Source organism: Trematomus bernacchii, unplaced genomic scaffold, assembly GCF_902827165.1.
Source record: "Trematomus bernacchii unplaced genomic scaffold, fTreBer1.1, whole genome shotgun sequence".
Lineage (NCBI taxonomy): Eukaryota > Metazoa > Chordata > Actinopteri > Perciformes > Nototheniidae > Trematomus > Trematomus bernacchii.
The window spans coordinates 325,273-338,639 of record NW_022987732.1 but is presented as its reverse complement, the minus strand read 5'-3'; the positions used below and the strand labels follow the sequence as shown (position 1 = coordinate 338,639).

The 13,367-nt window shown below is 40.4% G+C and overlaps 1 protein-coding gene across 1 annotated transcript; it reads left to right on the top strand.

The window, feature by feature from the left end:
* Positions 1–5,839: 5,839 nt before the first annotated feature.
* On the top strand, positions 5,840–12,444 carry LOC117494734 (dynactin subunit 3-like). The gene is made up of 6 exons (XM_034145682.1): positions 5,840–5,976; positions 8,184–8,323; positions 9,677–9,760; positions 11,399–11,457; positions 11,558–11,617; positions 11,930–12,444. Exons 1-6 carry the CDS (start codon positions 5,840–5,842, stop codon positions 12,014–12,016), a joined length of 567 nt encoding a protein of 188 aa, XP_034001573.1. The 3' UTR covers positions 12,017–12,444.
* The last annotated feature ends 923 nt before the right edge of the window (positions 12,445–13,367 follow it).

The following is a 13,367-nucleotide window of genomic DNA, read 5'->3' as shown; positions in this document are numbered from 1 at the left end:
GCATGTTATTAACCATCTAAAAATGCATGAAAATCGCAAAAGTAGACATTTACTTATTTATTATTGTTTATTTTTTACAACAACAATTTGTTGTTAATATGTTTTGTTTGGATGACCGCAAAAGTAGACATTGTAATGCTTGTTATTAACCATCTAAAAATGCAGGAAAATCGCAAAAGTAGACATTTACTTATTACAACGTAAATATATATATATTGTAGTAATAATGATATCATCTATTTATAATTGTAAATGTATATTGTATGTAGACATACATTTATTATATATATTTTTTTATTGTATTACACGTAAATCAAATCAAATGTGTCTTTGAAGAGGTGCTACATTACTGAAAAACAACTGTTAGTGTGTTTATGCACCAGGCTGCAAAAGATAAACATGCAATTTGACCGAGAGGCATTTCAGTGCAGAATACATTTATTGGGCACAATTTCCACACTGTGGATTCTTCAATCTGCTGTTGGTCTGCTGTTGGCCACCTTCTCCTGGGAGATATCCATTCTGGCACTCTGTCGTGGCACTCTGAACACTGGCTGAAGGGTTCCCTCGAGCAAGCTTCTGGCCTCCAGAGTCCAGAAGGCAAACCTTTGGCCATGCCTTTGAAACAATAAGAACAAGATGTAATCTAAAGTATTGCATAGGAAAAGGCTAAGGCATTGGTGCACAATTGATATGCATTAATAATCTCAACAGATATTGCCATCCAGAGTCTTACAGCTCTTGTTACTGATGGTCTACTGATCTGTAGATGGTTAACCTAATATAACTAACAGATGTTCTATTGACATGCTACCGAGTTTGTTGAGAGATTGTAGATAATCTACAAGTGACCCTCAAAATAAGTGTTACTGAAATTAAAACACACATATTGTTAAGGGCTTTCATACCCTTGTATTTCAAAACGCTCCATGAGAAGAAGACACCACCACTTCCGAATCAAAGGCATGTCCATCTGAATGAAATGTGAAAGTGACAAAGACAATTTTTGATTCACAATGTCCATAATAAATCATTTTTCTTCAAGATGAACAGTATGATGCAACATAAGCAACACCTTAAGTAGGCATTTACTTCTTTGGTAAAAGAAAATGGAATTCAAACCCGGCGCTTGTAACAATGGACAGAGTATACTGGAACAAAGAAGATGGAAAACAAAGCATTATATTTACAATGTTTACAGAAGCCTGCAAACGTACCAACTGATACCCTACCATAAGCATAAAATCCCGCAGTCATTTCCACAGATCTGGCGTGGCAAGCCCTAAAATCAACAACAAAAAAAGATAACATTAAATACATGACTGATAGATAAAACCCAAGTCTTCTCCGTCACATGATGATTTTTACATGATGTGCAGAGTACAGGCAATAGTAATTTATCTTTGCAGTAGCTATGGATTTATTATTAATATTTGTTGTGCATTGATTATTCACCGCAATATCATGCCCAGTCTTCTCAGTCCAGCTCCCAGGATCAATCTGCTGAGCAAGACTTCTGCAAGACAAAAATTAACAAAAAGAAATTTTGGAAATCATAATGTTAAAGTTCTTTGGTACTTGTGCACATAAGTCTACAGTAGCTGCCACATGTCTTTGTCAAAATTGCCTTGCAGTACCGGCATGAACAGATCTTTAAAAAGATAACAATTATTTCCTAAAATCAGAGAAAAGCAATACAAATCATTTCAAACAGATATATGTGACAACCACTGAGACATTAGACAATAGGAACCAAAACATACCAGTACAGGCTATAGGAACGTAGCCAAAATGTAATGTGCCATATGCAGTGGCGACTGGTCATTAGGGGCAGGTGGGGCACAGCCCCACCTAGTGTCAGCAGAAAGTATTACAAATAATGATTACAAAAAATGCAAAAAATAAATAAAAAAATATATAAAATATATTTTAAGATCATGTTTAATCATCTGATTCATCTGTACATTGCTGTTTTAGTCTGTGTTCTTCTAATTAGTGTGTCTACAGTCACAGTGTGTGCCTATTGAGCTGTTTAGAGCCATGTGGGACAAAACCTGATCATGCCCCTTCCTCTCGCTGTGAAGTGAACGATGACTGTAAAAACTACACTGCGCATGCTCAGAGTATTTCCCCCGTTAATGTGTGTGGCAAAAAAATAATGACCAGAGGGGCACGGAGCTGCCATCCCCACCATACGTCATCTCACATCATTCAGAGCTGATTGGCTGTAAGTACGTGTGCCGCGAAAAGTGTGGTGTGTGTGAAGAGGAGACGAGAGAGCTGCAGTGGCGTCCTAAAACCAGGAAGTAAGCACAAAAAAGCAATGAGGTTTCTCCATAGGATTTTAGAAAATAGCTCGAAATAAGATCTGTGGGAAACGTACCTGTTAGATAAATGCACGTTTTGTTCAGCCGGATAACATCCACATGTCTACCCTACTTTTATAATTTTTTTATCATAAATCTATCGATTAGATTTATGATAGACTTTTGAAACTACAAGGAGGACTTTTACAAAAAAGTAATAGAAATGTTTGTCCAGAAGGATAGGCAAATGGACTTCATCTTCAAGTCAAGGTAAGACCGCCATTTTATTGAAAATGGGATCTTACTAAGAGAGAACAATTCAATATTTAAATGATAAAATTACATTTTTTGGGTATCCTTTTGTTGAACTGTCTGTTTAAAATTAATCGAAGCATCAGACAAAAAAAGCTTTTGAAAATAATATTATATTTTGGTTTAGGTCAAAATATAATATTTGTAAACCTGAAGAGTCAGTGCCAGTGCCTCACCAGCCATGAACCTCACTGCACGTCACTGCAGAAGCTATAGACCTCTAAGTGTTTTGTGCCCCACCACTTTTGTACATATAAAAACGCCACTGGCCATATGAACGTGGCGAACAGTATGTCTTATCTGTTGACCTAAAAATTGCTCTGTACTCAGCATCACCAAACCCAGACTCGTGCAAGGTGTTCTGCGAGTCTAAAAAGATCATCTCTCTCAGGAGTGTCTTCATGATCTATAATATGGTAATGAGTAAAGAGATGCACAAAAGTTTACAAGTCATTAGGACAGGGAGTAGAGTTGTGAGTTGACTCTGTTGGAATACACATGAATTAACAGGTAACAGTTGACATTTAAAGGAGTCAAATTATGAAATAGTTGTAATAATAAATGGAAATAATTCAGTAATATGTGTAAGTTCATGAAAATGTTCAAAAACATTACATTTAAAATGATGCAAAAGTTGTGACCAACACTGAGAAATGACTGACATTTATGTTCGGTCTTTGTTTTGTTTACCTGTTACTAACACTACCTAATTACCAGTATTATTATAGACACTAGTGCAGGGGTTCCCAACCCCCGGTCCGCGGCCCGGCGAAATAGCTGTGAGTTTATCGTAATATTTGCAGAATTATAAATATATAAAAATATTTTATCATAACATTTTTTTAAATTTTCGCACCTATGCCACCAGTCATATTATTTCATCCAGTAGCTAGTTAATCTTTCACCAGAAAACGGTTGAAAATGGCTTTTATGATGTTCCGAGGGATTCGGCGGCTCAGCCTCTTGTGCGCACAAGAAAGTTACCGGTGCGCCAAGTAGGAAGAGGAGCGCACAGGAGACAACCGTTTGATTGCAGACTGTTATGTTTATGTGGGGAAATGGTGGTGCATACATTATTTGAGATATATTTCAAACTCGGACTTCATTTTAAGTTTCGACATGTCGGCCAGGGGTGTAGAGGAGCTATTTGTTTAAGCACCGGATTGGCAAAACAGGAGAGTCTGTAAACCAGTCTGCCTTGATCTATGAATTAATGTCCGGGACTCTCACGGTATCTGCTGCCCGCAGCTGTTTTATAGAAGGAAAACCTCCTTCACTTCATGAAATGGCTGCAACATCAGGAGGCAGCGGGACGTATACTCCGCCTCTGAGAAGTGCAGCACCAGCGCGTAAAGAGCTGTGCCTTTTTACGCACCGCATTCGCTGTGTTTAACTTCATCAGAACAGCTTAAGAGTGACTGCAGGCTGCTACGTGTTAACCACACACACCTCTACACACACCTCTACACACATCGAACTGCCCGATTACTCCCCCTTTTATTAGTTTTATGAAGGAGATGTCCAGTCAGTCACCAAGGCGCATGATGTGTGTGTGTATGTGCTCTGCTCAGCTCAGCTCTGTGTGTTCGGTGTGTTTGTGTCTGTCCGACACCGGCATTTGTTTTCAAATGTTTATGAACAGTAATTTACACACATATGGCTAACTCCATATATGCGGCTGTTCCCAAAATAAATTAGTTTAATCTTAATCTCGATGTAGTGCTAAATGCTGTCGGAGTGCACCGGAACGAACGACACTATCATAATATCTTCTGAAAACAAATGCCAGTGCCTGCCACACACACACACACACACACACACACACACACACACACACACACACACCACACACACACACACACACACACACACACCACACACACACACACACACACACACCACACACACCACACACACACACACACCACACACACACACACACACACACACACACACACACACACACCACACACACACACACACACACACACACACACACACACACACACCACACACACACACACACACACACACACACCACACACACACACAACACACACACACACACACACACACACACACACACACACACACACACACACACACACACACACACACACACACAGTGTATTATAATAAGAAATCAATAAATCAACATCATTGACCTACCGTTAACAATACGTGACTTGGTGAGGATTTTGGCCTTATGTGTAATGAGGACTGGGTCACTCAAGAGCACATTGCCAGGGCAGTGCTGGCACATCATCTCCTCTGGAATGAGGTGCCTTGAATATTGCACTTCCACTGAAGGAAGCCGCAAATGTTCTGGCAGAACAGCAGGTAACTTTTTGTTCCTCAGAATATATTGGGCCATGCCTTTCAATTTTTCGACACCTTTTGGTGGATATGGTATATCACCCAGATCAGCCTCATCGTGACTGTGTTCGTCCTCTGTTGATGCTGCTGTACTCAGGCATTCCACCTCCTCTGTGCTTCTGACTTTCCTGAATAGTTCACGGTGTGTCTGAAATAAGTGCCATTTTGCAATGTATTTGTGTGGGCATGATATCTTTGACCTTGCACAAGGACAGTGCCACAAATTCTTCTTTGTGTCGTACGACATGACTCTTCCCAATAGACTGTAATATGAAACAGTAGGCTCATATATGGATATATATTTAGTTGTCTTCGGGGTTCTAGTTTTCGAGTACACAGATAAAGGGACGTGGTTACATTTGGCAAGGTTTTGCCGAACGAGGCAGAGTCTCTTTTTATCTTCACCAAACCATTTGTTGTTCACCATCTCCGTTAGAGTTTCTTCATCAAGCTCAATAGGGGAGGCATAGGATGAACAGTAGGTTATGGATTTTAAATGTGTACATTGATAGGCTTTAATTCCACTCCTCCATGCCAACTCCAGGTTCACCTGGCACTCATTGTTTTCACAAGACACATGCTGATTTTCTCCCCACACTTTATTCTGAACATGCAGAGGAATACTTGTTCCATGGAAGGCTTTGTGGACAGCATAGACTCAATTTTCAGGATCTATGCATTCACTCTGTAGGTGTGAACTTGCGGTTATGTCCTTTTGTTTGGCAGAGTGCTTTCTTTCCATGTGCCTTTTCACATTTTTTTTATTTATGAGAACATGGCATATGGGACATTTCTTCTTCAGTACAGGCTCTACACAGACCCTTTGCATCTTTCCCCCTGGGATGATGGAGATTGCTGGATCTGGGATGATGGGGATTGATGGATGTGGGATGATGGGGGTTGATGGATCTGGGATGATGGGGATGGAAGGATCTGGGATGATGGGGGTTATGGCGGAGGGCTTCGCCTTGCACAAAGCCAGGTGTTTTATGAAGTCTGCTTTGCGCATCAGCATTGATTGGCAGTAGAAGCAGTGGAAATGAAATCGTGGTCTGCAATTTAATGCACATCTGTGAATGGTATACCCTTAAACATAAGAACATAGAATTGTAGTATTATTATTTTGTGATCATATTATTTTAAAGTGTAAATTATGAATACCAAACATCTGAATCAAGTAACTGGTCACCACAAACAAATCATAGAAGGACTTGTTTTGATTTATTGCTCAAATGGAACTGATCATAACATTCAGGCTGCTTTTAATGCAGACACATTGCAACTCCATTTGCATTTCACAAGAGAATGTTTGCAAACTTTACCTTCATGGAGAACTGCACGGTTGAAGTGGATCTCTAAATGGCTTTGGACCTTGCTCAGTTTGGCTGGGTGGAACACATTTGAGGCACAGAACGGGCAGTGAAAGACTTTGCAACATGTAGTGCATCGTTGTAAGTCGGGCAAGGATCTCCCCTCTTGGATTGAAATATGCATCTTGAAAAAGAGAGAGCCTAATTGGTCAAACTGAACATTTTGAAATCATTTCACAGACAGACATAAATTAAGCCTAATTGCCTAATTGATTCTGACACGACAGATTCTAACCTACAGAATAGGCCGACATAATAACTGACTAAAACACCTCATGCAATATTACAAAATATGTCAAAATGATGAGACTGTCTGATAAACAGTAAACAGGCAGTCAGCACAGTTAAGATCATTTACAATGAATTCAAATAGTAATACAATGACTATTAAAGAAGCATTTACACTGAAGACAGAACTTCGGCTACTGCTGATTTAATGTAGAGGACAGACAGATCATATTGACATGCTTTTGTCATCCTTTGAAGTTTAATTAATTAGCTGACTATAATTAATGATCAGGGTTGGGAAGTTTACTTTTTTTAAATGTCGTAGGTTACAGATGACTAATCACCCTGTTAAAAATGTAATACGTAATGTAACTGACTATGTAACTATTTGTATTGAAATTCTAATGTTAATTATGGTTATTTTATGTTTTTTGTGAGTCACTTTGGATAAAAGCCTCTGCTAAATAACATAACCATAACATACGGTTTCATTAAACAAATAAACAAAAAGGCTAACAGTTGGTTTTGCAGCGAGTCATCATAGGCTAACAGATGACATTTAGCACGTGTTGCTTGTATTGCTGTCCAATTCAATACACCAGAATAGTTGTTAACTACAAACAACACGATTCACATTACTCACACTCTTACTGTAATTAGTGATTAAATCAACAATTAATGTAGGACACCTAGTTGGGCTTGCCAAAATCACGCTACAGTTTCATTAAACAAATAATCAAATATGCTAACGAAGCTAATGCTTTTGCTAATAATGCTTTTGCCGAAAGCTATAGCTAACGAATAATTGTTTTTAGTGCCTTTAATACTGTTAGAAGCTATCATAAGCTAACAGATGTTTGTTTGTATTGCCTATCATAGTTAATGTTAGCTAATCACACTTCATTTCAAGACACCGGAATTGTTATTAATGTTAAACTTTAAAAGCAGTGCACTTCACATTACTCACACTCTGCGTTGTCGTTCATATTCATGTCTCCTGCTCGCTAGGTGGCGATGTTGAAAAACAACTAGGGTCGTGGGAGTGCGGTCCTGAGAGCAGTCTCCGACGCTGCAGCATGGATGACTGACTACAAGGGACCCCAAATATGCCCGCTGAAGCTATAACATCAAATAGACATCAAAATCCTGACATTAATAGCCAGTAATAGCAGAGTGCTGGTCTAAAATGATAAATGCCTCAACATTGCTTGCAGTATTCACCAGACTCAGGGTCAGTTTTACCCCACAGGCCATAAGACTGCTAAACACCTGAGCTCTGTGAAGTGCCTCGATAAACACTCCTGTTGTCATCTTGCAATATACTAATTTATATAAATAGTTATCACCCCAATAAACTGTATTTAATTTCTTAATTTACATTATTTAATTTCATATTCTGTTCTTGTACATATCATATTCTATTTACATGTATATAGACTTTTTCTTTTGTATTGTTGTATTTTATTATATATGTTGCATTGTTGGAGGAGCTCAGGTCAGAAGATGTTCATTGCCATTTCTACAGAGTAGCTTTGTGCATATGACAATAACACCTTTGAATCTGAATCTTGAGTATTTCTTCTGTGTTCAGATCTAAGAGTGTGTTTTGTGAGTCTGATCATGTTTATCGACGTTGTGTTGCAGTTGAGGACCTCCTGAAGTACCTGGACCCTCAGTTCACCGACCACATCACTGTACCTGACGCCATGAAGCTGGAGTTCATTCTGGCTGGTAAGAACAAGGAGGACCCTGGGATGGATACATTACCTAAAAATAACATCTGTTTGCAAATGTGTATTTAATTTAGGCTTTGCATTGGATTCATTTATTGCATATAAAGACAACATTCTTTGACATTTGTTAAGGCTTTACATGTAATCAGTGGCGGCGCCAGGGTATGGCTGGGGTAGGCTACAGCTATACCAAGAAATGGCTTAGCCCCACCTTAGCCCCACCATGAAAAATGATGTTAAAGTAAGCAAAATAAAGTCCGTCAACTCGCGCGGAGTAAATTGCACAGACAGCAGTTAGTAAGATTGATTTCAGTAGCCACTTGTCTGGAAATACCGAAGACTAGAAACAGTTTTGAAAACTTTTGTCACGTAGTGATCATCTTCTCAATAAAACATCTTTGATAATGTCTTCTGGCCAATCAGAATCACGATAACGGCGTGGTGTTGTTACAGGAAGTCCCGACGGAGAATACTTTTGCGGTAGTACATCTCTATACATCGATACAACATTACGTGTTGATTTAATAAGACCCCACGGTTTGATGATTGATAGGTGTGTGCACTGCTGCAGCAGGTTCAGCTTTCAGAACAAAGTAACAAAACAAAAATGGCATTATTTTTTTTTTAAATGTGTAATAGATGTATGTATTTTTCTTCTCAAGAGAGTACCAGAATGTGTATTTTGTGTTAGTATTTCAAAAAATCTCCTGGGGGAGAATCCCCCAGACCCCTCTGCAGGGGTTGGGTTTTCAGCATGTCAACTCTTTCACCTGTGGGGAAATTGCAGGATTGGCTCCAGGTCGCCCTTTTTGTTTACTACAAGACATTGCAAATACTGACTTGAGCCCCACCACTGTATGGGTTAGCCCTACCATAGATTACCCAACAAAAATACTCTGGAGCCGCCACTGCATGTAATGTTTGTAAGGTGTTGCATAAATAAGATTTTTAGATTATAGAAGACTAGGGCTGCACGTTTTTGAGAAATAAAACGTATTGCGTCCATATTGACTGATATTGCAATTGTGATAAGATTGATATGAGAATGACCATTTTTTAAAACATTATTCACATTATCATGAATAATATATATTCAAAATGATCATGGTGGGATTTCTTAAAAGGTTTTGTATTACGTACATTACCAGGACTTCTCTTCAGCTCCACAATACTTCATTCAGATATTTCACGTATTTATCCTTGACTTTTTTTTGCACTTACTGCGATTTGGGTATTGCACTAGTCCAAATTGTGATTCTGATATAAATGTGATGAATTGTGCAGACCTATAGAAGACTCGCATCTGTTTTGGTTCTCCCTGTGATGCTGTTGTGTGTGTTTGTCTGCACAGAGGAGGACTTCCTGCTTACCCAGGCTGCTTTGCTGGAGCAGGTCAGCACCTTGCAGCCTCTGCTGGACAGCAACTACATCAGAGGTGAGTTCACCTGCAAGACACTGAGCAGAGCACGGAAAACACAACATCTGCGTGCCACTGTCTCCTGTCGTCAGTGTCCGGGCATGTGACCTACGACACAATAGAATAGAATTGGGAGGGATGAAACCCTCTTTAATGGTCACACATGCAGAGCACACAGCACACAGCACACACAGTGAAATTTGGCCTCTGCATTTAACCCATCCTAGTACAAGGAGTCTAGTACTAGGAGCAGTGGGCAGCTATTATACAGCGCCCGGGGAGCAATGGGAGTGAGGGGGGAAGGGGGGTGTCCGGTGCCTTGCTCAAGGGCACCACGGCAGGGCAGGAGGTGAACTGGGACCTCTCCAAGTAGAAGTCCACACTCCATATTTAGGTCTGGTCGGGGACTTGAACCAGCGACCCTACGGCTCCCAGTCCAAGCCCCTACTGACTGAGCCACTGCCGGACGAATGGTGCTCTAGGAGGAGATTCAGGTGATAAGGTGGGGGGGGGGTTACCTTGGTTGCTGATTGGCTAATGGTTACACAAGCCAAAACATCGTTATGACATCATAAAGTGGCCAAAATCTGATCAGCTCATTTTCAGACAGGTTTTTATATAAATGGATCAGGACAAAAAGAGAGAGAATCTTTTTTCCTGAAACTTTCAGAGTCTCTTTACACAGAGGGGACACATGTTGATGTAGAAGAGACATGAAGAAGAGGGGACACATGTTGATGAAGAAGAGACATGAAGAAGAGGGGACACATGTTGATGAAGAAGAGACATGAAGAAGAGGGGACACATGTTGATGTAGAAGAGACATGAAGAAGAGGGGACACATGTTGATGAAGAAGAGACATGAAGAAGAGGGGACACATGTTGATGTAGAAGAGACATGAAGAAGAGGGGACACATGTTGATGTAGAAGAGACATGAAGAAGAGGAGACACATGTTGATGTAGAAGAGACATGAAGAAGAGGGGACACATGTTGATGTAGAAGAGACATGAAGAAGAGGGGACACATGTTGATGTAGAAGAGACATGAAGAAGAGGGGACACATGTTGATGTAGAAGAGACATGAAGAAGAGGGGACACATGTTGATGTAGAAGAGACATGAAGAAGAGGGGACACATGTTGATGTAGAAGAGACATGAAGAAGAGGGGACACATGTTGATGTAGAAGAGACATGAAGAAGAGGGGACACATGTTGATGTAGAAGAGACATGAAGAAGAGGGGACACATGTTGATGTAGAAGAGACATGAAGAAGAGGGGACACATGTTGATGTAGAAAAGACATGAAGAAGAGGGGACACATGTTGATGTAGAAGAGACATGAAGAAGAGGGGACACATGTTGATGTAGAAGAGACATGAAGAAGAGGGGACACATGTTGATGTAGAAGAGACATGAAGAAGAGGGGACACATGTTGATGTAGAAGAGACATGAACAAGTGGACTTTGCATAATAGGTGACCTTTGAGAACCGTTTTTTTCTAGAACTAGATAAATACTTGGTGACAGATCTTCAGAATTGGTTTTCTGTTTGCTTGAATGTGTCAACCCTTAATATTCAGTGATGTAGTGTTGCCGCGGTGTTGTACAGGAGTGTGTGTTCTGTGTTAGCTGTATGTTTCTGTTTCTCACAGATGTGCCAGAGCACGCCACCAAGCTGCAGCGCCTGTCGCAGATCCACATCAAAGAGCAGGTAACCCCCCCCCCCCCCCCCCCCCCCCCCCCTCCATCTTTCTCAATGTGTGTCTCTCACTGTGTTCTATCCATTAACCCCATGTTCGTCTCTGTCCCAGGACCAAACCGAGGCTCAGTCCCTGGAAGTGAAGAAGCTTTTTGAGGAGTACAACAAAATGGTACACTTCTATTTTCACAATATTTCTATTTAAACCACGAGACAAAGGTAGTATTGATGTTAACGTTTTCTAAATGGCACGTCACTACAACAATTTCCCTATACTTTAATATCTCTTGCAGGAATAAAAACACAGTTATGATGCCGAAATCCTATTTGTTCTGTTCTTAAACTAACGTGTCTAATAAATGCTTAACCCAGCAGTGGAAAATCAGAGAGAGATTTAGATCGCTGCTCATATCTAGTCTTTTGTTTCACCGACGTTCTGATATCACAAAGCTCCTCCCACTCACCACTGATCTCTGATTGGCAGATGTTCCTGCTCTCTAAGCAATTCACCCAATGGGACGAGACCCTGAGGAACCTGGAGGAGGCCAAGGGCATTCGACCTGTGGAGTAGCTTCTGTCTACACACACACACACACATTTCTGATGGTGATGATGAAGAAGTCGGCACTGTGGCGGGAGCTTCACAGATCCTAACATTTCACCTTTTCAAACTGCTCATCGTTCTGTAAACAAAATGTTATTGAGTCAGGCAACAACACATTGAAACATTACCTTGTTCGTTTGAGAAAATTCTCCAATCCAGGCAAAAATAGTTGAGCTTTCACACAGTTCTCCAAATTGTTGTTAGGACTCTGTCTCATGTGACTCTTCATCAGTCGTCCAGAGGAGCTCCCATCACGTGACGTCTGGCTCAGTTATTTATTTACAGACAATAAAGCTTGTCATGCTTGCATATTGACTCGATGTGTAATACGTTCCTCGATGCCTCTCTAATGCAAGTCACAAGACACACACACACACACACACACACACACACACACACACACACACACACACACACACACACACACACACACACACACACACACACACACACACACACACACACACACACACACACACACACACACACACAACACACACACACACACACCACTAACCCTGACATGATTTGTAAAAAAAGAAAGAAGCTTAATTATTCTGTCCAATATTCTGGTTTTAAAATGTTCCATATGTTTTGTTTCATAATACATCATTGTGGTTAATACAATAAATATTTCTTTTTTTTCTTTGACTTCACTCTTCTCCATTGTGTGTCTGCTGTCGGTCATGTGTCTATAAAATGTCCATCAGTGACCGATTACAAGAGGAGTGTATCTATCTGAGGACTGAAAGACCTGTTATATTAACACTGAGAAGACACATGGGTACCACTTTACAATAAGATACCCTTATAAAGGGTTTACGAATAGTTTGTAATTCATTTACTAATTAGGTTGTGAACACTTTATAAATCATTAATAAGCTTTTATAAGACATGAGATAAACAGGGCGACTGACCGGTTGTTGTACTGCTAAGCAGTGTCGGTTCTAGAACATTTTACATGGGGTGGCAAAGGGGGGGCAAGAGGTCATGCCAGGGTGGCATGGGAGGGCGGACAGTACGTGGTATTTCATACTGTATAAAACCTATTTATTGTTAAATCATGCCCTAACACAAGTGTTCTTAATGCACAAGAGAAACAAGGTGTTCAGACAAACAAAAGGGGAGGGGCTTAGCTTGACCCTGGATTCAGAGGGACAGGAGGTGAATAGGGGTGGAGAGGGGTTGCGTCGACTAGAAATAGTAAATGAATGAGAAAAGACGGTCTTCCTGGTTGAATTTGCGCTGAGCTTCATTTAGTCTCAGATCACTTCCACATGTTCTCCATCAGCTTCGTATGGCACCTTGGACATAACAC

What these genes read in the sequence shown, in the direction of transcription:
- LOC117494734 (XM_034145682.1), top strand. Translation starts at nt 5,840, where the DNA reads ATGGAGATTGCTGGATCTGGGATGATGGGGATTGATGGATGTGGGATG. An exon ending in GCTGGAGTTCATTCTGGCTG is followed by an intron (nt 8,324 to 9,676) that starts GTAAGAACAAGG and finishes TTGTCTGCACAG; the next exon opens with AGGAGGACTTCCTGCTTACC. An exon ending in AGATCCACATCAAAGAGCAG is followed by an intron (nt 11,458 to 11,557) that starts GTAACCCCCCCC and finishes TCTCTGTCCCAG; the next exon opens with GACCAAACCGAGGCTCAGTC.